General features: G+C 36.9%; 1 protein-coding gene across 1 annotated transcript in view; it reads left to right on the top strand.

Annotated features, from left to right (window-relative positions):
- The window catches only part of BABAM2 (BRISC and BRCA1 A complex member 2), a 174,038-nt gene that overhangs the window by 87,231 nt on the left and 60,343 nt on the right, over positions 1–26,464 (top strand). Inside the window, exon 6 of the mRNA XM_085315893.1 lies at positions 647–756. Within this exon, the coding sequence (XP_085172019.1) occupies positions 647–756 (110 nt within the window). The remainder of the gene's footprint in view (positions 1–646; positions 757–26,464) is intronic.

The raw sequence follows: 26,464 nt of genomic DNA, 5'->3' as shown, positions 1-26,464 counted from the left end.
GTTGTTATGCAAACAAGGCCTAAATTGTGAATGCTTTAAGACTGCTCATCCTAGTATTTAATGTGGATTTTTTTTTTACAGTAATTCTTCGATTATGCAGTCTTTTATGAAAATAATGCAGAGGTTTAATTTGCAGGAAGCTCAGGAGCAATGACTTCCAGATACACATTTCTGACTCAAAACACTTCTCTGTTCCCAACAGAAGTAGGAATCAAGTACGAAAGAAGTTTGGGCCATATACTACTTTGAAAAATAACAAATATAAAATCTGTAATTTAGTGGTGTTATAACAAAAAAGTTCTTTGATGTTTTTGTCAGTTGTTATGTTAAATTTAGAATTTTTAGTAATGATGTATCTGTGTCTTTACTGCAATGGGTATTTCAGTCAGTGGAAGAAACGATACATGGCTGTGCTCTTGCTAATACAGTAATTTTATTTTGATACYTTAAAGGAAATTGAGCAGTTCAGAATATCTTGTATGTACTAATAAAGTGAGAAGGGACCTATTTTTAAATGGTCACACTCTAGATTCCCCTCTTAAGTGTCCRTTGAATTGGTATTCGACTATAATTAGTTATCTGTAAGCTTAAGAGTATTCAGTTTATCTGTCAMTTTATCTGTATTACCTATATTTTTTATATACAGGATGTGAATGAAGATCCTGGAGAAGATGTTGCACTTCTTTCAGTTAGTTTTGAGGATGCGGAAGCTACTCAGGTTTTTCCTAAGCTGTATCTCTCCCCACGTATTGAACAGTAAGTGGTACCTTTTTTTCTGGAGTGTTCTTTTCATTTCTTTTCTGAACTTTGTAACTTTTTCTCATTTCTGTAAGAAATGTTGTGTAAGTGATAATGTTATATCACTTTCAGTTGCTTAAAGTCATAATGTGGTGTGGATGTGTGACCTGGTAATGAAGAAAAGTCATTGGCTACATATAATATTCTTTTGCCTACWAAACTGTGAAAACCACACTGTGTTTTCCTGTGGCACCATATTCTGAATGCTTCTTCAGCACCTAGAGGAATATTTAATTTTTTAAATGCTTTAAGTTGGGGATTATTTAATTTTTTTCATTTTGGGCAAATTATTTTATATATGTATATTTATATATGTATGTATGTATACATATATATGTAAGTAATATTTTTGAATAAGAAATTGTTGCAGAAGCCAGAGGGCTTTATTAACTGTTTTTGGAATTTGCAGCTTTCGTAAGTTAGTTTTTCTAGGATTGTATCTCAATATTTCATTTTACCATCTTTGGACCATACAGTTGGCAAACAGATTTGCTAATAAGCTAATTTTTACTCCTGAAATGGAAGGGTCAGGATGAGAAATCTGTCTGCTTTCATTAGATTTCTCTTCTTCCAATTCTGCAATTAATAATGTCCCAATGCTCCYCAGTCCCCTTCAGTATTTCAGTCTTACATCTGCTTCAGTGTGTCATCACAGTGGTTTCAAGCTTACAAGTGACTTTTTCTTAGGGATAATTGGAAGTTGCTGTAGTGCAAGGCCCCATTTTGCAGTGCACCTGACAGTGGAGCTTTCCTTGTTTAATACCTTGAAGGGACCTTCTAGTATTCGTAATACTCTTAATGAGGAATATTGAGATTTTTTTTTTTTTGTTTTCGTGTGGGAGAGGGTGAACTACTTGCCCAAGTACGATTCTGGAATATACATTAAGGAAATTTTGGTGGATGTTGACCTGTAAAAATTTTACTTGATTTTTAAAAAGAGCAAGGCAATTATCATCTTTATCTGTATTACGGCAAAAGTAACTGCATTAGACTTTTCAAGTATCCAGCAGTCAAGTTACGCTAACATTGATTTCAGTGATACTTTGTTTTTCTGGTCCGTACCACAATGACTTTCCTTTAAATGGTGAAAGCGCTTCTGGGTAGAGAAGAAAAGGTGGAAAAGTACTAACTATCACAGTTTTATAATATCTCAGTGATGTCTAGTGTGARTAAAAGGACATGATAGCTTGATATGTTGATCAAAAGGACATTGGTCTCGATAAGTTGATAGATACAATTGAAGAAAAAAAAAGACCAAGGTTTGATTTAGCTAAAGGCTTAAGGCTTCCCAGGTATTTTATTTAAGAAAATGTAGGTTACACACACATGCAAATACATAGAGCAGCTTCTGCATTTTCRTCGGGTTTTTTAATCAATTCCCTAACTTGTGTTAACATCATTTAAGAGAATAATTGTAGTCAAGCATGTAATTATCCTTTCATGTTGCAAAAAATTCTTCTGCTCAGTTGCTAGTAAAAAGGAATGGGCTGTCGCTAGTTTCCGTTGTATTTTCGGTTTTAGTCACATGTTGATTCTTGGCTGTATTTCAGGCCACCTAGATATGTAAGTGGCCCATATGTTAATGAATACATTGCTTATTTTCCCCTTTACAACAGTGGCTTTAGAAAGATACTAGCATCCTGAGACCAAGTAGAGTGTCAATACAAAGGCATACTTCGTTTTCCTAAAAATAGCAGGTTTTCTTTCAGTACCCTACAGTACGTCTGATTGTAAATGTGTGATGTGGAGGCAGCATCACAAAATGATGTGAGATGTCTGACATAACTCATTCATTGCTTTGTCATGTATAGTCATTTTAAAATCATGCTAATAAACCCYGAAGTTCAATGCTACGCCTTCGCATGTTATCTCTGTATCAGAGGAAAGATACTGCAATCGGAAAGCATAAATATAACTTATTCCATCCTTGTGTATTTATGTGGTGTTCATCGTGGAATCTAGGCATTGGCAATCTTTAATATGCCTAAGGGTTAAGAGAGAAAGCAAGAGCAAGCAAACAATTGCGATTCAGTTTTTCTGTGTTAACTCTTTAGAGTAACCTACCTCAGTGTTACTTCAATTARCTTCTCTTGTTTTAGGGCATAAAGTCTCTCCATTTCAATGCGAGTAACTGCTTAATTTTGAGCTGGTGCATCTTCCTTCATTTTACTGGCTACTTTTCTTGTGATGTAAGAAAATTTATAGTTAGATTTTCAGTCCTTGTTTAAGTGAGCTTTAATAACAGAGATATTTGCCATTTGTTTTTTTCCCAAAACCAATCTCTGTTCTGTTTAGCTGAGGCTGACAGACTAGATATTTAACTTTCCAATGTTTGGGAACTGAAGCAACAATGCATACTTCTTTATACTTTTTGCCAAAAGTACAAAAAGCCTCAAGAAGCCCTTAAGGATTAGCTTAAAGACATGAGGCCATGACATGTTACATTTGAATTGTGTTCTGTTAGAAAAGTTCTTTCCTCCTGCTAACAATAATTGCATCTACAAAAGCCACATAAGCAAATTACCAGTGTATTTTCTGTGCAGCAGATTTTGAGGTGGCGTAAGTAATAGTTGACAGTTCTCCACATAACATTCCACAATATATGATAAAACAGGAAAAAATATCAAATTCCAAGAATTATTCTGTTAGTGTTAATTCTTCACCTTAAGATGAGTAAGCAAGTGRGAGTGGCATTTTCCTGATATATGAAAAAGCTCCTTCAGACACAAATGTTTCAGCTTTGGGGAAAAATAAGAGTAAAGGGCCTGCTTCTGAAAATGAATTATCTCCAACTTTCCCAAGAGGTTCATTGCTTTTGTGCTCTACCATATAAACATGCATTCCCACATTRCATTTTCTAAAAATAGGTTGCTTACCCGCAAATCTTGTCAGCGAATTTGAACCCTTGCAATATGAATATTGTGTTTTTGCTTTGAGTTGTTGTTGTAAAGCACATTTGGTCTATTTTTAGGTGTATGGTAAACATAGTACTAGTAAGACTTTCTGACTGCTCTGCGTATTTTGACATGGACTCTTAAAGGGGTTTACAAAAATCAGCGAAATACCCACTTTTTACAGTTTGAGATAAAGATGCTAAGATCAGGTGGCTTGAAAAGCTCAYGTATTAAGGAAGGAGGCCAAAGTGCAGTAGAGAAGTGTTGTGGCTCATTCAAGTCCATGTCAGTGTTCTGTTGACTTCTGTGATGGAAGTCCTGGCTGCAACTGTTAGATGCAATTCTTACAGTTTAAAAAAAGAAAAGAAAAAAGATTAAAAAAAAAAAAAAGCATTTGTATTGGTTAAAAAAAAATTCTCAGCAATAATTAATTACCACTATATAGGGTTTGGGTTTTTTTCATTAAAATGTTTTAATTTGAATCATTCCTTTTGTTTAAAAGTTCATTATTCATACCACATTAACAGCTAATTCTAGTTGATGTTTCCTTAATTTGGAACTGATCATTAAAAAAACTTTCATTTTATAATTTTATTTTTAGAAGTCTTCACGTTCTTTATTGTATAGCATCAATAAACATACGGTGCCAGTAACAATTGCTCTTWATGATTTCAAAAATGAGTTTAAGTTGATGTGAAACGTGATGTGGTATTTATGACAAGTAGTTTGTGCAAAAACAACTACCTCAACTGTAATACAACAAAAACATGTTTCTACATACTTCCTGGGGAAATGGTGAGCTGGGAAACGCCACAGACTGACCACCCACCATGAGAAGGTGGTAGCTGGTTGCAACCATGAGTGTGGGTCTCCAGCGAGTCCTGCTCCTCCTTCCACCTTGGGAAGCGCAGCCGGTCACAGGCTTCTTCTGCACTCCTCTGCACAATGAGCAACTGCTGGGCTATTTACCCTTTTTTATCTCTTATCATGCATTTCTGTGCTTTATTCATAAAGTCTTAGTCCTGTCAGAAAGCTTCTTGCAGGCTCAGAATTATCTTTCTCAGTGAAAGCATTCTAGATATTTGTGTGAGAGAAGATTTCTCATTAAAAAACCTGTCATATTTTTTCTTTCCATTTCTTTAAAGTCACTAGGCTSTAAATCCAAGGAATCAGTAAGAAATTGAACAGCTAATTTCTGTACTAATGCTTAAAATGGATGTCAGCATTTTACACAATGTGGATTAGAAATGTTTTTTTTAAAAAAAAAGTTGTAATGTATTTTATGTTTTTCATCATTAATAGTTTTTGGTAAAGAAAATAAAAATTGGTTTGTCTTGGTTCACGTTAAAAAAAAGAATAAAGGATACAAGGGTAGAAGCATTGTTGCTCAGTTAATGCTGTGTTCCCAGGATTCACAGAAATAATCCTTTAATAAACACTGTTGTCCTGGAGGGCTTTTCTCTGATATATACGCAGACGTGAATATGCTAAGAAAACCAGCTGTCAGTAGGACTTGTTTTGCTCTAATGGCTCAGGCTGCATGCTTTAGGGACTGAAATGGTCTTTTTTTTTTTTTTTTTTTTTAACTGGTCTGGGAGCAGTGCCAGAAGGTTCTTCGTGACTGGGGATGGAATTCCAAGTTTGGTGACTGTGCTTAACCTTTCATATGGGCAGGGGAAAATCATGAGAACACAGTCTTCACTTTGCATGATTCCATATATTTTTTTCACTGAGGGAAGAAATTAAATTGAAAATTTTAAAAATGTGTACATTTGCTTCAGGATAGAGGTTCTTATGGCCCTGAGACTCACCTTTTCTGCGTTTCCCATCCTTTACCTGTCCTTTCYTCTACAGGTGCTGGGAGTTGGAGGAGGAGCTTTGTAGAATATTATCTATTTTACAATGCTGCCTAGAACTGCCTTTCACTGAATTTGAGATGCAGAGGTCGTAGGGGTACTGTGAAGAGCTTTACTTTTAATATTGGTGTGCCATGCTAGTGAGTGCACTGCACTAGATGAGTACATGGTTTCTGAATGGTTGCTCATATTTCAGGCTCTGTCTGTCTGTCTTTATGGAAGGCAGAAGTGAGAAGGTCTTATTTGGCATACCAAAATATGTTTATTCATCTGAGTTGATGATTTCTATCAAACTATTAATAGATCGTCAACTCAGTCCAAGACTTCTCCTGCAAATTCCCAGAGCATCGATGCAGACACAGGAAGCAGGAATGTCTGTTGCTTTGCAGGGCTTAATCTTCGGTGAAGCCTAGCCTGGCCGCGTCTCTCTACGTAACGTCTAGCCAGTGGTACCTCCTGCCTGCTGCCCTTGCCAGGCCCCCTCATCAGGATCTTCTTGAACTGCAGCCAGTGCCGTAACCTGATTTTTCAGTTTATCTCTGTTTTGCAACTCTTCCTGTGTCCCAGAGATTGACTCGTACTGCAGTCGCCCGTGTTCAGCCGGACCAGCTGTTCCTTCCAGTCCTTTTTTCTGAGAACAATTAGTGAAAATAGAGTTGTAGAAGAATTAAGATTCCGTTTCCGCCATCTGAATGATATTTTAGTGCTGGATGTGTTGTTGAATGTTTTGAGTGGCTGATAGTTTTAAAATGGTTTTATTTCGGATAGAGACTAAACAATTAGATGCAATTGTTGAGGTATGAGATACCTGAGACAGTTTGGGGGGCCCTAATTTGTTGATAGGTAATAGGGTATCRGTTTCTTTACGTATGAGATAACGGGCAGTCGTCAGTGCGGTATACACTTGTGGCAATCCGGATTCGCTACTCTCGGAGCAAAGCTTTAGAGCTCAATGTCAGAGAGAATCTTAATTTTACACTGCAAAGAAAATTTAAAAAGTAGAAGGGTTTCATTAATGTGTTTGAAGTTACGAATGTTTTTTTCTCAATAATATGGGACAGCCTTCTTTACAAGTAATTATACATTTCTGGCATACAGACAATAATATTTACTGACATTGTGGGGCTGTCGGTGGTGGTGATCATTATCAGTAATGTATTTTTAATTCAGTCTTTAAAAGTATGTGGTAGAGAGTTTATGCTGGAAGCCCTTGAGAGGTACACATTCCCAAGAGTTATGCCACGGTCTCCTGTATTTTTTTTTTTTATTCTGTCTCATTTAATTGTTTACATGACAATGACAGTATTCTGAGTCCCCAGTAAGGCTCAGTATATGTAGACTTTGATGGGGTTTTTTTGTCTTTATAGACATTTTGTTAAGTTTCTTTTAGAAAGTCAGTCTTTATTGATAAGACTGTGTAACTTGACAGGTTATGTGTGTATTTATTTTAAGATGCAATGCACTTACATTAATGTATTTTTAATTACTTTACCCCTTAAAGGATTTTCTTGTGTAGCAGAAAAATATGTATAGAAAATTGCATAAATAAGAAATTACAAAAGACAACAGAAATTTGATTTAAGATAACCCTCTCCAGCTCCCTTTCTGTGCATCCTTCTGACTAGAATGGAATGTTCTACATAAATGTTGGTAGCTCTAAACACATTTTGTGTCCTTTAGACACAAATCTTTCCTTTAAGATGTTGCATTTTTTCACTTGTATATATTTCCTTTTCTTTCAGGATGTCGTAATTAAACGTACTGTTCTATTTCATATTGTACTGTCATATGCTATAGTATGTATATACTAGGTTTCATTATAATAATTCCTAGTTTTACATAGGCGTTCTAAGTACTGTTACAGAACTTTCTTAAAAAAAAAAAAAAAAAAAACTCTTCAGCTTTTTTGGTGTGGTTTCACTGCTTCTCAGTGGCTTTCTCTCCTAGACAGAGTGATAATGAGGAAAAAAAAGGGGGGGGGGAGGGGGGCAGAGGAACAATAATTTTTGCTTTTGACATCAGACAGTATTGTTCATAAAGATGTTCTTGGTTCTTGACAGTTGCCTGTATCTTTAGGCTTGTATCCATGTATGGTGAGATTGTCAGCAGCAGTTTGAATTAGTCAAAATGAATTCTAGTAAGGACATAGAAAATTTACTGTTGTCTCAGTGAATAGCTAGGCCAATACGTAGTACTTTTGAAATCCTAGCTTTTATTTGCAATTAGAGTTTTTTGTAAATTATTTTCTAGGAGTTGCTTAAATTGTGTAACCTTTACTTTGATATTTAAATTCATTTTAATTTTACAAAAGCACTATTTTTTCTTGATACATCAAACATTTTGTCATTTTTATTCCCTATGTTGGTCATAGGGTTTGTGGGTTTGGGGAAATATTTTTATTGCCATTCTGGCATCCTAGATATAGTACTTTGGTGCCTTTCTCAGATACTTCCTCAATCCATTAGAGTTTACATTGCAGATGTTATCTTCCTTTTCTGAAAAAGATTTCATAGAGGAAAGGAAAGCTCCTGAGCAGAATCAATCCATGTTAGTAATACTAAACTGTCATTTCTTACCTGTGACTTAGTGGGAAAGTTTTATCTGTTTTTCTATGTATGACCTCTTGTTCTAAGGAACTACATGAAGCACTCTAGGGCCAACTTTAATTCCCCAAAGCGAGTTCCGTAAAAGTAGTCAGACTGTCCAGAAAATTTTGAAACAAGTGTCATCTTTTTTATTCTGTGGTTTGTGAATACAGCAGGAATAGAGCAAGCCAGGAGGGTGTGTTCACTGGGGTTGAATGTTACCCTAAGAAATTCCTAACTGGAATTAGTTAAATTGCTAAGTATTCTTAACTAGAAATTTCTTGCAAAAAATTACAGTGAAGTTTCTCTGTCGTGAAGCGTGTTGAGTTCCACAGACTGTCTTTTTGAAATGAAGTATCTCTCCTTATGGAAGAAAAATACTTCAAAACTACTGACTGTATCAGATTTAAAAATTATGCAACAAATCTCAAAATTCTGCCAATTTATCTTTAAATATAAGCACGTAAGTTGGACATAGATTTTTTTCTTTAAACTTGAAGCTGAGCTTTTGCTCTATATCTATTTTGTGTGTTAAATACCAAAACTGACAAACAGTAGGTATAAGTTAATCAAAATTTATCTTCACAGCAAATGCAGTCAGTATAGAAAGGCACATTTGCTCAATAGTTAAGAGAAAAGCAAGTTTCCTAGAGTAACCTTTGCATCTGCTTTTGTTGCACTGTGTATATTCTTTCCAGCTCTTGATGTAAATCCAAACCCACTACTACAGAGCATGGTATCAGCTTCTTTTGACGGAAAACACTTTACTGATGCTGATTTTTGCGCCGTTGGGATATGTGACTTGCTTGCTGAATATGGTGACTAAGTCATTTGTTTTCAGAGAGTAACTTCACTCTAATTACAGCCTGCACTTTACAGTGTTCTATTTTCTGACTTTTTCTATTATTATTTCAAACAGTTAACAAAGTTAGCTCCTTTTTAATGCTTCCTCTCAGCTGGTTCTGTTCATGGATGTGCAGATCCCTGAAAACTTGGAAATGAAGAGTTGAGGGTTATCAAACATAAACTTCTAGAAACTGTAGAACACAGAATTAAGATATACATCAGACCTGTCAGTTTTGATTGCGTCTGTTACCTTTTTCTTTCCTCCAATCCTGAAGAGCTGGCGCTAGCCTCTAGGAATCACGCTGCCGATGCCTCATCCGGTTCCTGAGCAGCCCGGCAGCCGTGGCCTRAGGAGCACGGCGGAACCGGTGCGATGCAAGGGAACTGTTGGGCAGGAGGGAGACCGTACGGGGAGGGATCTTGGCCTGAGATCCCTGGCGTCTGTGTGACCGAAGGAAAGGATTGAAATGCGTCCTCGGAGATTTCCAGGTTTCATCGGCTCGGGGCTGAGCTTGTAGGCTGTGTTAGCAGCGGTTCAGAGTGCTTTCTGGCCGTGATTGCCAGCGTGGAAGGAGAGCGCAGCAGTTACCTGTGGATTTAACGGCCAATATGTTTTCAGCTGTGCTGGACCAGGCATTACAAAGATTCTGTAATAGTAATCGTTCTAAATTTTGTGGTGATGTGGGATTTTTTTATTAGCAATGGAAATTTTAGGGGATAGTAGTTTGTACAGATCACAAATTCAGCATATGTGGCTAGTTAATAATGCGGAGCACTGATACTGTACACCAGCAGTCATTTTCATTATGCTTTTAGAGAGAAACAGAGACAGGTAAAGTAAATTGCTGTCATCACCGAGGAAGTCAGTGGCAGGGCCAGTAAGAGAGGCCAAGTCTCTTGTCTCATAGTCCACGACTTCCAGCACTGGGTCACGTTTGGGCTGTCTAATCCTTCTATCCTCTACTCATGGCTAAACCGAAAACAGATAAAACAGATGTTCCAGCATAGATAGCTCCATCTGTGGAGCGAGTTTAGACACCTCTGAGTAGCAGTGTTCATAATCTTCACTTACCCTGTTCTCTTCCTCTCCCTCAAACACCACTTTTCCATGCCCATAGCTTCTCACCGGCCAGGCTTCCTGCTTCTCCGGGTCCTTCACTTAGGTCCTCCTCTAACCAAGTACCAGAAGCTCCTCACCATCCCCATCCAGCCCCGTGCCCATAAACTTCTCCTTCTCCACAGTAGTACCAAGTACCACCTCTCAATTTTCTTCATTTTCTGCTTCTTTTTTTCCTTCCGAAAAGCAGAGGCATTTTTAATTTACTCTCTCACTTACTCTCTTTAATACCTTCTTAATTTTCTGTTGTAATAAGATATCATTTTCCCAAAGTAAATCGTTGCTAATTTTAGCAGTGTGACTACTATTTTTTTGTTTTGTTTTGTTTTGTTTGGGGGGAGGGAGAAGGTGTACACTCCTTTTCCTAAATTATTGTCAAGAATGTGATTCTTTGGTTTAAGGCATATTTGGCAGCCACAGTACGTCCTTAGAGCCATTTAAGCTCATGTGAATGCTGGCTGAAACCCTGTATGGATTCCTGTCTGTACTTGCACATTGGACCTACCTGGAGAATATGTATGCAAGGCATATTCCCACATGTGAAGCTTTTTCCTTGAGTAATATTTTCCACATAACAGCTCCCTCTTCAGAAACATTGAGAACTTTTTTCTTAAGAGCTTTTTTCTTGAGAATCTCCCTTATCAAAGTATAAGGATCTGTTGAATTGCAAATATGACTTAGACTCCTGTAACTATTATAAACTTCAGTTGTCTTTGAATAAAAGGGCAGATTGTAGGCAACTTGGACAAGTCATCTTCAATTGGAATGGAGTTTCTGTATCTTGTACGTTTGCTTTCTGAAAAATATGTGAACTGATTTTTGCAGAAAGCAGAAGTAGCTAAAGACATGACTGCAGAGCAGGGCATGTGAGTCCCATACCTTCTATATCTGTCATTCAGCAGCACATCCTCTAGGCAGCACTTCTTGGGAACGGCAAGACCCAATTAATCCGCAACCTGGAAGAATCATATGGAGATAATCAGAGCTGGCCTATATGCTATTACCTTGCGTTCATGGAGTCGGATACTCCTCGTTTGAAGGAGCTTTCTTTTACAATTTAGTAGAAATAATGTATTCTTGTACCTGTAGTCCTCTTTCCTCATTATCTTGTACCAAAAATAAGGATTGCTGCTCCCTGCTCTGTTTTGCTGTAAATTAATGAATTCTTGTGCTATCTTTGAAATGTCATGGGCTACAGATAAACCAGCAGTTCAAGACCCACCTCTGTGGTTTGGGTTTGCACCTTGGCCAAATTCAAAACTGTTGTCAGGACAAGACCTGAATGTTCAACATCCCATTTCTCCTCCAGCTCAGATTTCTGTTGAAAGAAACCCTGAGCCCTAGGACAAGGAGGGACTTCTGGTGTACTCCAGCAGGTCTTTAATCTGGACAATTAAGAGCCAAGACTCTGGTGTACACTATGAGGCACACCTGCCCTGCATGTTGTTTTTTGTTTTGGTTTGTTTTTTTTTTTTTTCAGTTGAGATATCTAGCAAAGAAAACGTGGAAATCTTTATTTAAGGTCTTTGTCAAACATAACGTAGGGTAATATGTTTTGAAATCTTTTTATTTCATTGGGCTTATAAGCAATTCTAGCCTTTCATATATCCACAAATCCTGTAACCAGTGTATTAATGGAAAAATCTAGAATATTTTGTGTTTGCTTTGGAGAATACATATATGTATGTGTATCAACAAAGGCTTTCATAGAATTAATGCCACAGATCTCATGTGATATTTAAGATGTACATGCAGGATGTGGCAGACTTCCTACTGAATTAAATTTGGCAATAATTGGAACTTCACAGTAAGAAAATATAAATTCTTTTTTGTGGAATTCTAAAGCTAAATTCTTAGAGCTGATTTCAGGGGCAACTGATAATACAGGAGGAAGAAACAAACTGTTTAACAATTTCAGTGAACAGAACTGTGTTAATACCAGAGTTGCATATGCTACAGTGCAGTGGAAAAACCTGTACAAATAGAGCGAAACAATTCTGCTTGCAGATATTTGCTGTTTAAGCCAATAAAAGGGCTGTGCTCTTCTGTGTGGTTTAGTGATGTCAAGCACTACTTGCTCGAGGCAACTATGCTACTGCAATGCTTTTCTGACCTTAAATAGCCTATATGCTGGGTAACGCAAGCATACAAGTATAAATACAGGGCACATAAGGACATAAGGAGGCCAGAAAAGCCATCCAGGCCCCTACCCTCCCCTGACTTAGTGTCTTCCACGGTATTATTCTTTTCTGGTATTTGTCCAAGATATTTACAAACCCATTTATACTAATTGTTCCCTTGTGTTTCCTCAGTACTGTTTATTCCATATGTTAAGGACTGCGTGCAAAGCAGTTCTGCCTTCCAGTGTGGCAGCAGTTTTCTTTCCTTTCCCTTCTTTGTTTTTGCATTTGATAATAGCCCAAACAGCTGTGTAACATTTGCCTTCACATTTTCTTGGGAAGGCTGCATATGTATGTAAAGAAGTATGCTCTTCTTTAGCCCTCCTTTTCCTTTCTAGAAAGTAGAGCTTTCTGGGGTGTTTTGCGTAGGTAATTCCTTTAGGTCATATTTTTGGTTGGCTTCCCAAGGCCTTTTTTGTTTTTCTTTTATGCTGTAATGGTTAGATGGCATGTACATGTAATTACATAGTGATCTTGTTAACTTGTTCCATAGCTCAAAGGTTGTCTCTTATTTTTCTTATAGTTGTAATGAAGATTTTGTAACTTGATTTCTACCACCTCAAATCCTTTTGCTTGCAGTTTATACTATTTTCTGTTCGCTAACCTAATATTGAAGTTTCTCAGAGCTTTTTGTTTTGTGTTTTTAAGGTCCGTCTGTATATTCTGGCTTCTCCTTTGGCCGCTTGTTTTTAACTCTGCACAGATCTCTTAAAATGTTTTTCCTTTTCACAAAGTAATAGTCTCTGTATTTTTGCAAGTTAGGTTAACAGTTTTTCCTGCTCTGTACACACAGCAGCTGAGAGGAGAGATGAGTGATGAATGTATATCAGAACAAAGGAAGTCTTATCTAAAGTTCAAGCAATAAAAAGTTTTAAGCAGTGAAAATCTAACAGCTCTTTTAACTACCTGGTATGCAGAATCAGTACATATTCAAAACATTTTTTTTATCTCAGATTTTAACAACTTACTTCTYTCTTTGTTACATTATAATGCAGTAATATTTTTAAATATTTATTTTAAAACGTTTTAACATTATTTTAAAACACTTTAAACTTTGTTTGTTTTTTTTTTTTTTTATGAAAAGAACATTATTTCTCTTCAAAAGAAAATTCTTCCATTTTTTAAAAAGGAGAGAAAACTGCTCAAGATTGTTATGCAACAGTGAAAGCAAGAAAATTCCTATTTATTGTATTTGCCAAAAACCTAGAGTACATACGATTGAACAACCTTTTTTCTTCTATGACAATATTCTATTTAGAGTATGTGTCCTGACAGTAACAGGGATCAGAATTCTCCGCACTGTGAATGCTGTTGTTTTTTTCTAGTGTTACATTGCAATCTTGGAGGTCACTTCTGTGACATTGAGAAATGTATCATGTTCCATAACCTGTGATAGTTATGATAGTTTTGTTTAAAAAATAAAATAAAATAGAAGATAGGTGGCAGATTTCACATCAGAGTCCTAGAGATCTTTGTTGGAAAGAAACTCAGTGAATTATCTAGTCCAGCCTCCTGCTGGGCATGGGACTCCTGCCAGCAGTAGATGGATTTTGCATAGCTGTCCCTTTGCCCACTTGAGTCTTAAAAACTTCCCACAGTGGGGATCTCTCTGAGGAACCTGTTCTGTGACTCTGCTGCCCTTCTAGAGGAGAAGCTCCTCTGAAAGCCCAGTGTGAGCATCCCAGAGCTTCCACTGGCTCAGTCCTTAAGACCATATGGGTCCCTCTGGGTTGAAGCTATGCATTTTGTTGTAGCAGTATCATATGCTGTCATAACGATTTATCATGACTGTATCATAACAGGATCTTTTTTTCCCTTCACCCTTGCATCACCCTTTCTCTCTTTCAGATCGGTATCAACACAAGCTATGCTTACACCATTTGCTTCCCCCATAAATTATGGCTTGTACTCTTTAATTAGTCCCATCATGCTTCTCCAGCAACCTAGAAGGGTCAGATTTTCATGATATCTTGCCAGCTAGGGTTTGATCTGGCTGAAAGTCATGAGGAGCTGACACAAAGTTAACTTAAGTTCCCATCTCACGGTCGAGAGGTGATGTGAGGAGCAAGGGCATGAGTTTGCTGCATTCTGACACGGGTAGCCAATGTGTGGTCCTTTGGGACTAGCTGCTGGCTGACATAATTCAGAGCAGTATGTAGGGCAGTATGGAGGAAAAAAAAAAAAAAAAAGATCAGAGAATCTGGGTCAATACCATGATTAGTACTATTATGCCTTGCAACACCAAGGCAGTTGGTGCAGGAAAGTTTCTTTTACTTTCTTTTTTACTCCATGCACTAAAGGGTTCTAGTCTCTCTTCAAAAACACAAATAGTCTTTGTGTTTTCCTTTCTTAAATTTCATATACCAGACCCAACTTTGTAATAGAACCACTAGGCACTAGCAGTGAATGATCTTGGCAATGTAACTGGCATTGAGTCTCTTGTACATACAGCAGAGCACACTTAAAAAGTTAGAGGAAAGGAAAGGATTGACCCTGGGTTTGTTCGTTGTACTAATACTATGAAGGCCTAGTGTTCTATTTTGGTACTTCTCCCAACCTGTTCAGCATATTTTATTTAACAGTTTAATAGTAGAGTCTAGATGCAACCACCCATGTTACATCAGACTCTGCAGCTGGAATGTTGTTTACTTTTCACTAAGGCAACTCCCTGTTTTTTGTTAATTAATATCTAACAGGGTTCTACAGCTGACTCCCTTTAAAGTCAAAAATGTAGAGACATTCAGAATTCATAGGCGCATTTTGCTGAAGCATTGCAAGAGTAGGGTGTTTTATGCAACTGACATGCTGCATAAAGGTTTAGGTGTGATTCCCCCCCCCCCTTTTTGGTATATGTGTTATCTTTCATTCCTCTCGAGTTATCTTAGGAAAGTTGTTCGTACTGAGAGTACACAGTCCTTTAATACCTGATGCTATGAAATGATTTTTCTTAATCAGCAGCATTAAAACGAGAAGATTTTATGAGAAAGTCTTTTCTAAAAGTTACCAGCTGCTGGGGCTTTTTTTGTTGTTTTTTCTTCAGAGGGGGGGGAATCTCCATTTTTTAAGGTGGTTAAATTGGCAACTTTAACTATTGTTTAAAATGGTAACAATTTTTTTCCTTGTTTTTGACAACAGGACATCCCACAGATGTCTCAATTATAACCATGCCAGCAGGGATTTTTTTTGTTACAAATCTGCAAATGTTTTGTGATGGCTTGATTTGAAATGATTCAAGCATTTGTATTCACCATTTTCTTAGTGCTGTTCCACTGATAAAATGTTTTGCAGTCCTTTTTTACCTATCTGAATATCTCTAATTTCTCACGAATTTTAATGAATTTAATTTTTTGATGCCTCTCTAAAATAAATTAATACCAATTATTGTAGGGGGGTGTGTGTGTAGATTTGTATGTATGAGATTTCTTTACTAGGAAAGTAGAACCAGAGAATCCCTTTTTATAATCTTAGTCTGTATCAGCTAAACTTAGCTAGGCTTAGAAGTTTGGTCTCTGTCTTTTGTAGCCAAATTTTGTCCCTGAGACGTCTTCCTGCTTAGTGATTCTCATTAACCACTACCCTGCCTTAGCTAAATAGGCTGTCTTGAGGCTATGCTCATTTATGTGCACTGGCGTGGGGCAGGTTCCTCTTGCACCTGCACTGTTGTCACGTAAGCAGTGTGCTCTACAGAGAATGGCACAAAAATTTAATACATGCAGAGGAAGGGCTTTTTTTTTTCCTGTGATGAAAAAAGTTTTTAATAGTTCAGTATGTTTCTGAGCTTTGACCTCTGCTAAAATGTCTTAGTAACATAAAGATAAATAGACATTGCAGCTGGCAAACTGGTTATAATTATATGTTAAGGCAAGCAAAGAAGTCTTTCCATTTAATTCAGTCCTAAAAACCTATAAAAATACAGGATTCTGTTTTAAGAACCAATATTAGGTAAATAGTGTTCCATCCAAAACATGTCACTTGCTGATGGTTGTATTTGTGCTCTGTAGATTTTAAGTTTCTTTGTTGTAGGAGGACAGATCTTGGCAGAGCTTCATGTATGTGGTTAACTGCTTGCTGAGCCACAAGCAAATAATACTGTACAGTTAAGCATTTCTTCCTGCATCACCAATTTCTATTCTCTTGGGCAACAGGAGTTCAAATCTGGGCAAAGATGACAGGCATAAACCTGTCTGATTGGATTAATAACATAGAAACTGTTGCTAGCCTCCGTAGTAATATTTTAAAGTTGATTTAGTAGTAAGGTTTTCGAGAGTGATTTTGATTTTTTGTTATACCAGCAAGTAGATAGGTGAGTTACTCCTGAATACTAAAGGACAGTAGGAGAATCTGTTCCTAGTTTTCAGGCCTAGAGGAAAGGAATTGTACTGAAGAAGGTCAAAAGGATCTCTGGAAACCTGACAGGCAATAATGTTTCAGAAATTGCTTCCAAGTGTACTGACTTTTGCAGTGTTTCTTTTTAAACACTGTTACATTTTTTCTAGTGTGGCATTTGGAATCTCCTAAACTGCTCTTTTTGGAAATAGGAAGTAATCAGTTCAAGGAAATGCAAGTTTTCCAACCAGTGTGTTCACGCCTGGATTAGAGCTGTGTTCCTGAAGTTAAATTGGCTTGTTTATTAATTGGGTGTTACAATTAAGGAAATTTGTTTTGGTAAATTCTCCTAATCATAAAATCAATGCTGCACATGGAAAGTAAAATTGGCTTGTTATTCTGTGGTACTAGGAGAAATGACATCAGTTTGTTCATTTTTCGTAATCTTGCAAAATGTTCAAGTAGCACATCTGTATTTTGATTTATACCATTAAATTGAACACATGTGAACATCTATAACTTAAATTTGCTTTTCTGTACCTATATAGTTGTGTTGGAACAGCTTAAAAAAACTGACACTTGAGAGAGCAAAGAACTCATTCCAAGAACTCGTAGGGAGCAAATGCTGAATATTTGGAAAGAACAGTTGTGAAATTAAGGCAATGATGTTCAGGGTTTTCTTTATTGACATTTCTTGTACTTACTAAATGACTTGTTCATCTCCTGTATCTTCTAAGTATATGTTGGAAGAGCAACTTCCTTGAGTTTGAATGTTCCTTCATGCCTGAAGGTTTTCCTGGGTTCCCTGAGAAGCACAAAATTCTGGTAGGGATGAAGCTTATTCCATAGCACTGTTGCTAATAAAGAAAAAATATGCATTTCAGTTCACTCTTGAAAAGGAGCTTTAAAAAGAAGAAAATTTTATTGCCTGCATTTTGTCTAGCAATCTTGTATATGTATCTGGAAACCACAGTAGCAGGCTTTAGGATGTCCTTTGTAGCTTGACAGGATAGAGGGCGTAGGCTGTAGTTTTCATCTGGTCTTTCTTTATTGCTCAAATCCCAGTGATCTCAAGCTTATTTATTTCCTGGGTGAAAAGCCCCAGTAACTTCTGATTTCATTTTGCTACATAACAGCATCTCTCATGATTTTCCCCACTACCAAAGCAGGACATGCTGTTAACCGTGTTTGATTAATAAGTCACCATTCTTTTCTCTCTAAGGAAATCTAAGCAGTATAGCCTGATATTGTAGGGACAAGGGCCAGTTTCCAGCTGACGTTCAGAAAAGCTTCCCTTATCACAAAGGCCTTTGCTGTTTCATGCAGTCTTAAAAGCTGTTTATGTGCAGCTGTAGCTCTGCCCAGGATGGCATTATACCCAGTACACTTGAGAGAAGAACGTGATTCTTATTGTGCCAGAAATGGAGAAGAACCAAACTTCTGTTGCTGATTAGTGGCATGAGTTCCACTTTATTTCTAATTCTCTTCAGAGAGCTGAAGTAGGCCTTTATAAGTTCAACTTACAAATTTTTATTTGAGACCTAAATACTTAGGAAGGAAAAAAGACAAACATCATTTGAAAATAAATCCAGTCCTTTGGAATCCCACCAGTGTGCTGGATAGTCTTGATACAGCACCTGCTGAGCAGACTTTCACCTCTGTTATGACACCAGTCTCTCAAGCTGTTTTTTTTTAATATCCCAACTATAGCTATTCTTAAACTTTATTTTATGTTAGAGGTATCCAAAAGAGTTGTTCAAGTACAATACTTACTTTCATTAACTGCTAGAGAAGAAAAATCTGTTTCATTTGAGTAGGTCCTATTGATGTATACTGAGAGAAAGAAAAAATTACACAAAGTAGTACACAGTTTTGTTGTTTCTATAAAACTGTAAAGTTACAATGAAGAAAATAAACTAATATAATGTAATTCTGTTATTTTTAATAGGCAGATGCTTCCCTAATTTCTCCAGTGTCTCCAGCAATCTCCCCATTCCATGCGTCTCCTCCCCCTTCCCCAGATTCTCAGACATGTTACCCTGGAGACATTTTTGTCGACCTGTCTTCTCTGTCACTTTGTTCATGGTGGCATACTCCTCTTGTCTTGGCAGGCTTTATCCAGAAGTCTCTTTTTGGTTCTTTTAGCTAATAGAAATACTTTTTTTTTTTTTTTTTTTTTTTTTTTTTTTTTTTTTTTTTTTTTTTTTTTTTTTTTTTTTTTTTTTTTTTTTTTTTAGTACAGAGTTCTTTCTTCCAACTAGGTCTTTCTGCTCTTTTATTCCCCCTCTTCTTCCTTTGGAGTTGTGTATCTTTCATCTCCTCCTTAATGTAGATTTATACTGAAAGAGAGATGAATATGCAGGATCATGAAGATCATTCAATAGAATTCAGGAATTCTGGGTTTCCCTGGTAAACAAATAGTACAATGCTGGATTTTCAAGGTGAAGTATGGGATTTTAACTGAATGTAAAGAAACTTTTATCTTTGGGATCTTACATCTACCCTGACTTTTGCACTGAATATTAAGATAATTGTTTGTCATCAGCCATTCTCCAGACATCCTTTGCTTTTAAATCTAATGCCTTTTTATTTCTTGCAAAATTAGAAAAATATATTGGACATAAATTCTAACCTTTCCCAACGTTTGGCTAGAGGAGCTGCAATTTGTTATTTTTAGTCCTGACCAAGTTTGTCTGTGTAAATGTTCTTCAGGTAGACACTAATTAGACACTGAATAAATGTATGGTTGATAGCTTTTCCAGGTGCTCGTCACTGCCTTAGATGAGGTTGATTTCCAAAGTAGCTCTCCACAGAGAAGGGGACTTGGAACACGTGTTATGCACCAAAAGAGTTTGAAGTTGACATGGAAAGAACTTGGTTGTCCTCTTTTTTTTCACAGCTAACGCACTGAATTTGAAGCCACTAACTGCACGCTAATTCTGTGCATTTCAGATATTATTTTAATTTTTATATGAGCTTTATCAATTTGAAAAATGAAAACTAGATGTTCCTCCAATTTCATGTCTTTCATGTTATAAAAAATTATTTATTATATTAGAATCTTAGATATCTATTATATTCGAATCTTATGGATGCCTGTCAAGTCAGTCAGGTGTAACAATTGCATGTCACTACTTTGGCAAACTTGGAGATTAAGAAGTCATGAGTTGCAAGTTAATATGCAATACTTGAAAAAGTTTGTAATGCAGACAACTGAGGCCATCAGTCTCTTCAGTAGTGGTGTTACAGTCTCTAATTTATGGCAACTTATGGCAAAAGTTTACTCTGTCAGGGCAGTCTGAGCAAAAATGTGTATTATTTTCTTTTTGTTTGAGAAGTATGACTTTGGTTGCATAGCTCAAGTGTCTCAAGTTTGGTTCTTCAGGAAACTTGCTTTTCATGAAAGAATGAGATTGTCCCATTTTCCTCTACTCGTTTACGCTTTCGTTCCTTGAACCTTTCAGCAGAGAATTTCGTGGTTAAGTACAAAGCTAAAATGTCTGAGAGTGAACCCCCTTACATCTGACCTATGCAACTATAGAATAGCATCAATCTTCTGGTGTTTTTTTTATTATAAACTTAAAGCGTATTTTTTTCCTTTGGTATTGTTTTTTTCCTCTGAAGTTGTTTGTGCTTAACTATGCAACCTGTGTTCTTCCTAGTAAAGTATAGCTGGCCACAAGCTTTGTAATTCCCCAGCATGAAGTTTCTGGCAACTGGCTGCTGGGACCTTTGCTGTCTCTAACAAGGTGGCATCCACTCCCCAGCCTTTTATGGTGTTCAGGAATGGTAGCAAGCTACTGACAAAAGGAAAGCTGGGGAATCTACAAATGGTTTTTGTATCTGATTTTAATGCAGTGAAGAAACTAAAACAGCTAAAGTGAAATGAATTGGTGGTCTCTGAATTCCTAATACACAGATTTTCGGTCTGATAGTCCCTTCTGTGCTATGATTCTGTTTGAAGAACAAATCTTGTTTGAATTCCCAGTAAAATAGCCATGGACTGACTTTGACTATAGATACTGAATTTACCTCTCATACTTAAAAGGGATTCCTTTGGGCTTTTATTCTTGTTTGCTTGTAAGGAGATGCTTTAGTTGCTGCTGCCCATAAGGAAACTTACTTCAATGACTGTGGATTTCAGTGTTGAAGAGTATTCATTTACAGCAGAACTTCGAATAAGTAAGTCTTTCTAATTGTGCTCTCTGATACTTTTACTCCAAGTTACCATCAATAACCTTGAGTATCAGCTCAGGTTTGTATCATAGCTCTCTCAAAGAACAAATGAAAGGGAAGAATGTTGCATCGAGTAAAGTATTTTATGTCTTCTCTTCCTCTCTGCCCCCCTCTCAGACCTCCCCAAAAATGTTAAACAGAGCTAGCCATATTTCAGATTGCTAAATACTGCAATGGTTTGAAAATAAACAACGTGTAAATACAAACAAGCAGCAGTATTGACTAATTGTCAAAATACTTTCATGTAAGAAGCTTTAACAGCAGTGTATGTAATTGATACGAGATTTCTAATCACAAGTCTTGAGTCCTGTAAATTAATCGTCACTGTTGCATTAGGTATCCTTAAGTCATCACTGTGCTTTAGAGATATATTTTGCTTGTCTTCTTCTTTCCTGATCTTAGGGCCAACTGGACCTGTGCAGAGTTGTATCATTATGCGGAGAACAAATGGTAGTGCCAGAGAGGGAGCAACTTTAAAAAGTGGTTAAGATTGCACAGGAATCTTGCTGCTGGAGTCTTCGGGCCAATTGTGTCCTTATTTGACTCCACCTACTTTGAGAACTTTGACATCTTCTGTTTCCCAGAGTAAATAGTGTTTTGGGTTTGGTTTTTTTGTTTATACAGTTTCATCCCCACAGAGGAATGAATAGAGCCATTTTGTAACCTTGATTCTCAGTTTACTTCCTTCACTCTCCTTAAGCCTCTCTCTGCCTGCTCTCTCTCTCCCTGTGCTTCATCACAGTAACTGTTAAGTGTTTCAAATTCTCTTTCAAAGAAGCACATGCCATCCAAATGGTGATGGTATGTGAAATGTAATGTTAGGCAACTGCTGATATTGTTAGAGGGATTGCATTTTAAGCTGGGGTGGGGAAGCAAGCACAGTACATTTTGCAGCACTGTGCATTTTTACAAACATCATTGTGATCCCTGGCAACATCACTTGTACTTGCAGAAGAGGGCAGGGTCCCACACCTTCAGAAGGGATCTTTTTTTGGGCGTCCCACCCAGTGTAAGTTAATGTCAGACAAGTCTGGTCATTGTTTCAAACTGTGTTTCAAACTTTGCTTTGAAATTGGTATGGCCATCATTTCTCTGTGTACCTACAAGGGGGTGTTTACATAAAGGCTTGGTATCGAAAGGAGGATTTTAGTGTTTCATTGCTTTTGTCAAATCTAAGGTAGCCACTTTAAGCAGAAAGATCTTTGAAGGTGTCATACCTTTTGTTTTGCTGGTCAAAAAGTTAGTTACTATACAACTATCTCTGAGGAGAAGAAAAGATAACTGCTCAAAATATCTCCTGAGGGGTTGGGTTCCCCCCCCCCATTAGTTCAGATTGTGCTTATTACTACTTCCATTGTATTTTAAAGCAAGCTCCATTATTTAATGATCAGTATCTATTTAAGTCACATAATAATCATACTGTGACAGTCCTTTTAATTTTTATCTTTTTACAGATACACGTTTGTGATTAAGTTTTATCAGTGTAAACTACCTTGTACTGACATCTAAAAATATTAATGTTGTCCAAAAAGAAAATCATTCACATGTGCAAAGCTGCCTAAACCCACCCCAGTGAATTGCTCCTTAAGATGATAGTGACATTTATAGAAAGAGAGCTAGCATATATGAAATTTTGCCATAATAGTTTTCCCTAATACTAGTTTGCCCTAATATTTGGCTCAGGGACTTGCTATAATTCATGTGTATTCAGTAATTTTGAAGGAATTCCTGGCTTCCATGGCTTGCCCAATCTATCCTTTGAATATCTTGCAACAGGAAGTTCCCACTGCTCAAGTACATTTTGTGAGAAGATCTACTTCCTTTTGGTTTTGAACCTAGCTCCTGTTAGCACAATTTCATTTCCACCACTACCACATGTATTAGAAGAAACAGCAACTAGTCAATCCTTCTCACATTATCCATGCCACTCATAATTTTATAGTTCTCAGTCATGTTCCTGCTTTTGTTTCCTATTTTCCAGACTGTCTACTCTATGTTATTCCTTACATGAAAGTCACCCCATATCTTTTGTAATTCTTGTTGTCTTCTCTTAACCTTTTTTAGTTTTCTGTATTTTTTTTTTTTTTTTTGGAAGTAGGAGCCCAAAACTTCAGAGAACAGTTCAGATGTGGGCAAAACATGAGTTACTGAAGGCCATAATGAGGGTCTACATTCTATTTTCTATTTTTTCCTAATAATTCTGAACTTCTGGGTTTTTGAGGGTTTGGGGGGGTTGTTTGTTTGTTTTAATTCAGTGCTGAGCTGATCTCTTAAATGAACTATCTTAAACCCAAGATCAATTGAATGTTCAGCTTGAAGTCCATCATTTTGTATTTTAAGTTGGGATTGTTCTTTCCACAGTCATCGCTTCATATTTATCTATGTTAAATCTCATATTTCATGTTATCATCTAGTTATTCTGCTTTGAAGTTCTTTTACTACTACTCAGATTTGGACCTTGTCTTTACTACCCTGAATAACTTATCATCAGTGAACTGTCACCTAACAGCTTGCATGCTTTCCAGGTCATTTATGAATATTTTGAACATCAGTGATCACTACTGAACTGTACTGCTGAATTACCTCCACTGTTAGAACATTATTTACTCATACTTCTGTTTCCATCTTTTAACAGTTACTTACCCATGCAAGGACTTTGGTGTCACAGCTGCTTACCTTTCCATAAGAGCTTTTCATGGAGACTTTGTGAAAAACCTTTAGAGAATTTGAGGAAACTTTGTCAGCTGCATCAACCTTATCCCTTAGCTCTTTGATTCTTTCAAAGAACTGCCATTGGTTTGTGAGAGAGGAATATCCCTTGCTGAAGAAGAATTGTTACATATATTGTGTATGCCTATATACACTGGGAAGAAGGTTCTGAAATGAAGATGTTTTCATTTGTCTGAAACTTTGGGGAGCCCTTGCAGAAGGAGTGGAACTTTGTTGAGAGGCTGTGGTGCATGTGACATGCCGGACTTGTAGTGGTTCTTTGGTATTTGCCTTCTCCGAGTCCAGGAAAATGCATTGCCATCAGTGTTCTTGTATGTGTTAAGTCCCCTTCCACACTGGGAAACTCTGTACCAGTTGGTAAAATTAGTACCAAGGCTTGGGTCCAAAAGAAGCTGTTTTGACAGAAGTGAATTTTAGAGAAGTGTTCGTGTTTTTCTAGCTGTCAGGGCTGTGTTTTATGGGACAGGCTGTCTGGGCAGTCTTTGGACAAAAGCAGTTGTATGTTCAGCTGAGGAATATCTTCTTTCCTCCCTAACATAATTATTTACTAGTCTCTGGTTTTCATCATATATTGGCTTGTGGTTATTGTAATGGCTTGAATTTTGTCCTTTACATGTTTTTTAACTTGATTCTTTGAGTGGAAACCCTTATCTTTGGTATGTTTGGAAAAGAGTAGCAGAGACTCCAGATGCAGGTGAGACTCAGGTCACAATTTGTTAATGTCAGATTCTTTCTGATGAGTTTTTCCTTGTGGTGCCTGTCATCAGTGACAACAGAGAATATGGTACTTGAGATGCCTACATTGACTTTGTCACGAGCAGTCTTTTGAGCCTCCCGTATGAGAAAGCCAAGGGAGGAAAAGACATAAGTAATAAAACCACATTCAGCAGGAATAATCCTGTACGCCCATCAAAATGGAAACAAGAGTTTAAAGTCCAGGGAATTTTTGTAACAGTTCAAATAAGTGTAAACAACAGTATTTCTGCATTGTACAGGAGGGTTTTACTCCTATTARAGTTTACTATCCTTGCATAACAAGCAGTTGTTTTACGATAGATAGATAGGTATCAAATCAAATGTTGACTAGCTTTTACTGGGAAACCTTGCTAGGCACAGAACTTTAAAAGCAAGCTCCTCTCCCCCGCCCCCCTCTCTTCAGTGTGCGAGAACAGAAAAATCTGTTCAGAGTTATCTGATAAGTCACGTGGTGGAAGAAACAAGAACACAAGGACATACACCAGTGGGTTTTTTTTTTTTCTTCTTCTATTTTTTTTTCTATTGCATTTGAGTTGGATAATACATGTGGATAACTAGTTATTGGAAAACAGACCCTGCCCTGAGACTTGCATTTTGCAATAATTTCTGGATTCTAACTGGATAAGAAAAGAGGGATACAAAAGCCTTTTCTAACTTAGGAAGTGGTGTTGACTTCCATAATTTCCCTGATACTTAATGAATATAGACAGATCTTCATCAGCTTTTGGTATTTTGACCATTTGTGTCCCTATGTTGAGTCATTTGCCTTGTTTTCCACCCACTGAGCAAGATTAATAAACTTATGGCGAAACTAGCAGAAATTCCCAGAGCTTTGTTTCTATTACAATCTCCCAGGGAAAAAAAAAGGGGGTAAAGTGACTGATGGACACTTACATTTTACAGTGTGGGTACTGCCCAAAAAGTGAACAGTAAATATATAACCTATCTAAAACTAAGCTATAAAGACTAATAGATTCCTGCTCTAGATCCCTGAAGGAAGTGCTCTATCTCTAAACTTAGACTGAAAAGAATTTGTCAGATATTTGCAGTGATATTAAGCAACTCCTGCTTTCCAGTAAAGCTGGAAGCTGGGAGAGCTGAGAACCTTTGAAAATTGCTGTGATTGGAAATTGCCTCATGTTTTCCATTATAAACTGTTTTCTTTTGTTTCTTATATTTTGAAACTTTTCACTTTTGGACTAAAGTTTTCCATGCTTGATAAATACTTAAAATGAGTTCTGTTTTTTTGAAGCTTTCTTAGGAATAGCATGTTTGTCTTGTTTGTTAAAATTTCCTTTCATTAGAAGTATCTTTTACTTTTCTTTTTTTTTTCTTTTTTTTTCCTATCACTGTGTAGTTACACTCTCCTTTGGCTTCTCAGCTTTACAGAACTCTCTCTGAAATGTTCCTTTCTTTGAGACTGCACCTGTGTGATCTAGTGGTAAAGAAATTAGAAGATTACTGGTATTATACTAGAAATCTGGGGGCTGCAGTTAAGGGGGCATTTGTAAAAACTCTAACAGTGACTGGGAGAAATGGTTACTAATGGCATGAAGTTTCTTGCTCTTATTGAGGAATTGTTTAAAGAAAAACTGTTCATTTATATGAATCGCATGGGTGGATATGTGAGTTTAACCAGTTGTTGGTTTTCACTTTTATTTATTTATTTTTTTGTGTGTTCAAGTTCATCAAGGATTTTTTTTGGAAATATTACAGTTTCCTGCTCAGACTGAGGGTGAGGTCTTGGTCCCATTCCAGTCTGTAAGCTCTGCCAGTGACTTCAGTTGAACCATAATTTCATGTTAGCTACTATGTATGGTGGGCAACAGTTGTAGTTTTTTAGTTTGATTTCTAAAGACAATCAGTTTTCTTTTCTAAGAAAATTAATATAATTGTGTCGTCTGGGTGTATAGGTGTCCGTCATTTCTGCCCTGTAAACCTTTTTGAACCTGATGGACAATTTCAAACAAATTTGATAAGGGGGTGGAAGTCTTGAAAATATGAAGTTGCTATGTTTTTATGAATATAGCCATTTAAAAGAGACAGATTCTGTTACTACCACCTGAAGGAAAGGCTGAAGCCCCTGTGTAACTGTGTTTTAGGTATATAAGAGTCAATATGGGGGGGAAGGATTGTGAAT

This window comes from Rhea americana, unplaced genomic scaffold (assembly GCF_003343005.1).
Source record: "Rhea americana isolate MKP2758 unplaced genomic scaffold, rheAme1 scaffold_44, whole genome shotgun sequence".
NCBI lineage: Eukaryota > Metazoa > Chordata > Aves > Rheiformes > Rheidae > Rhea > Rhea americana.
This window is presented reverse-complemented; position numbering and strand designations above follow the sequence as displayed.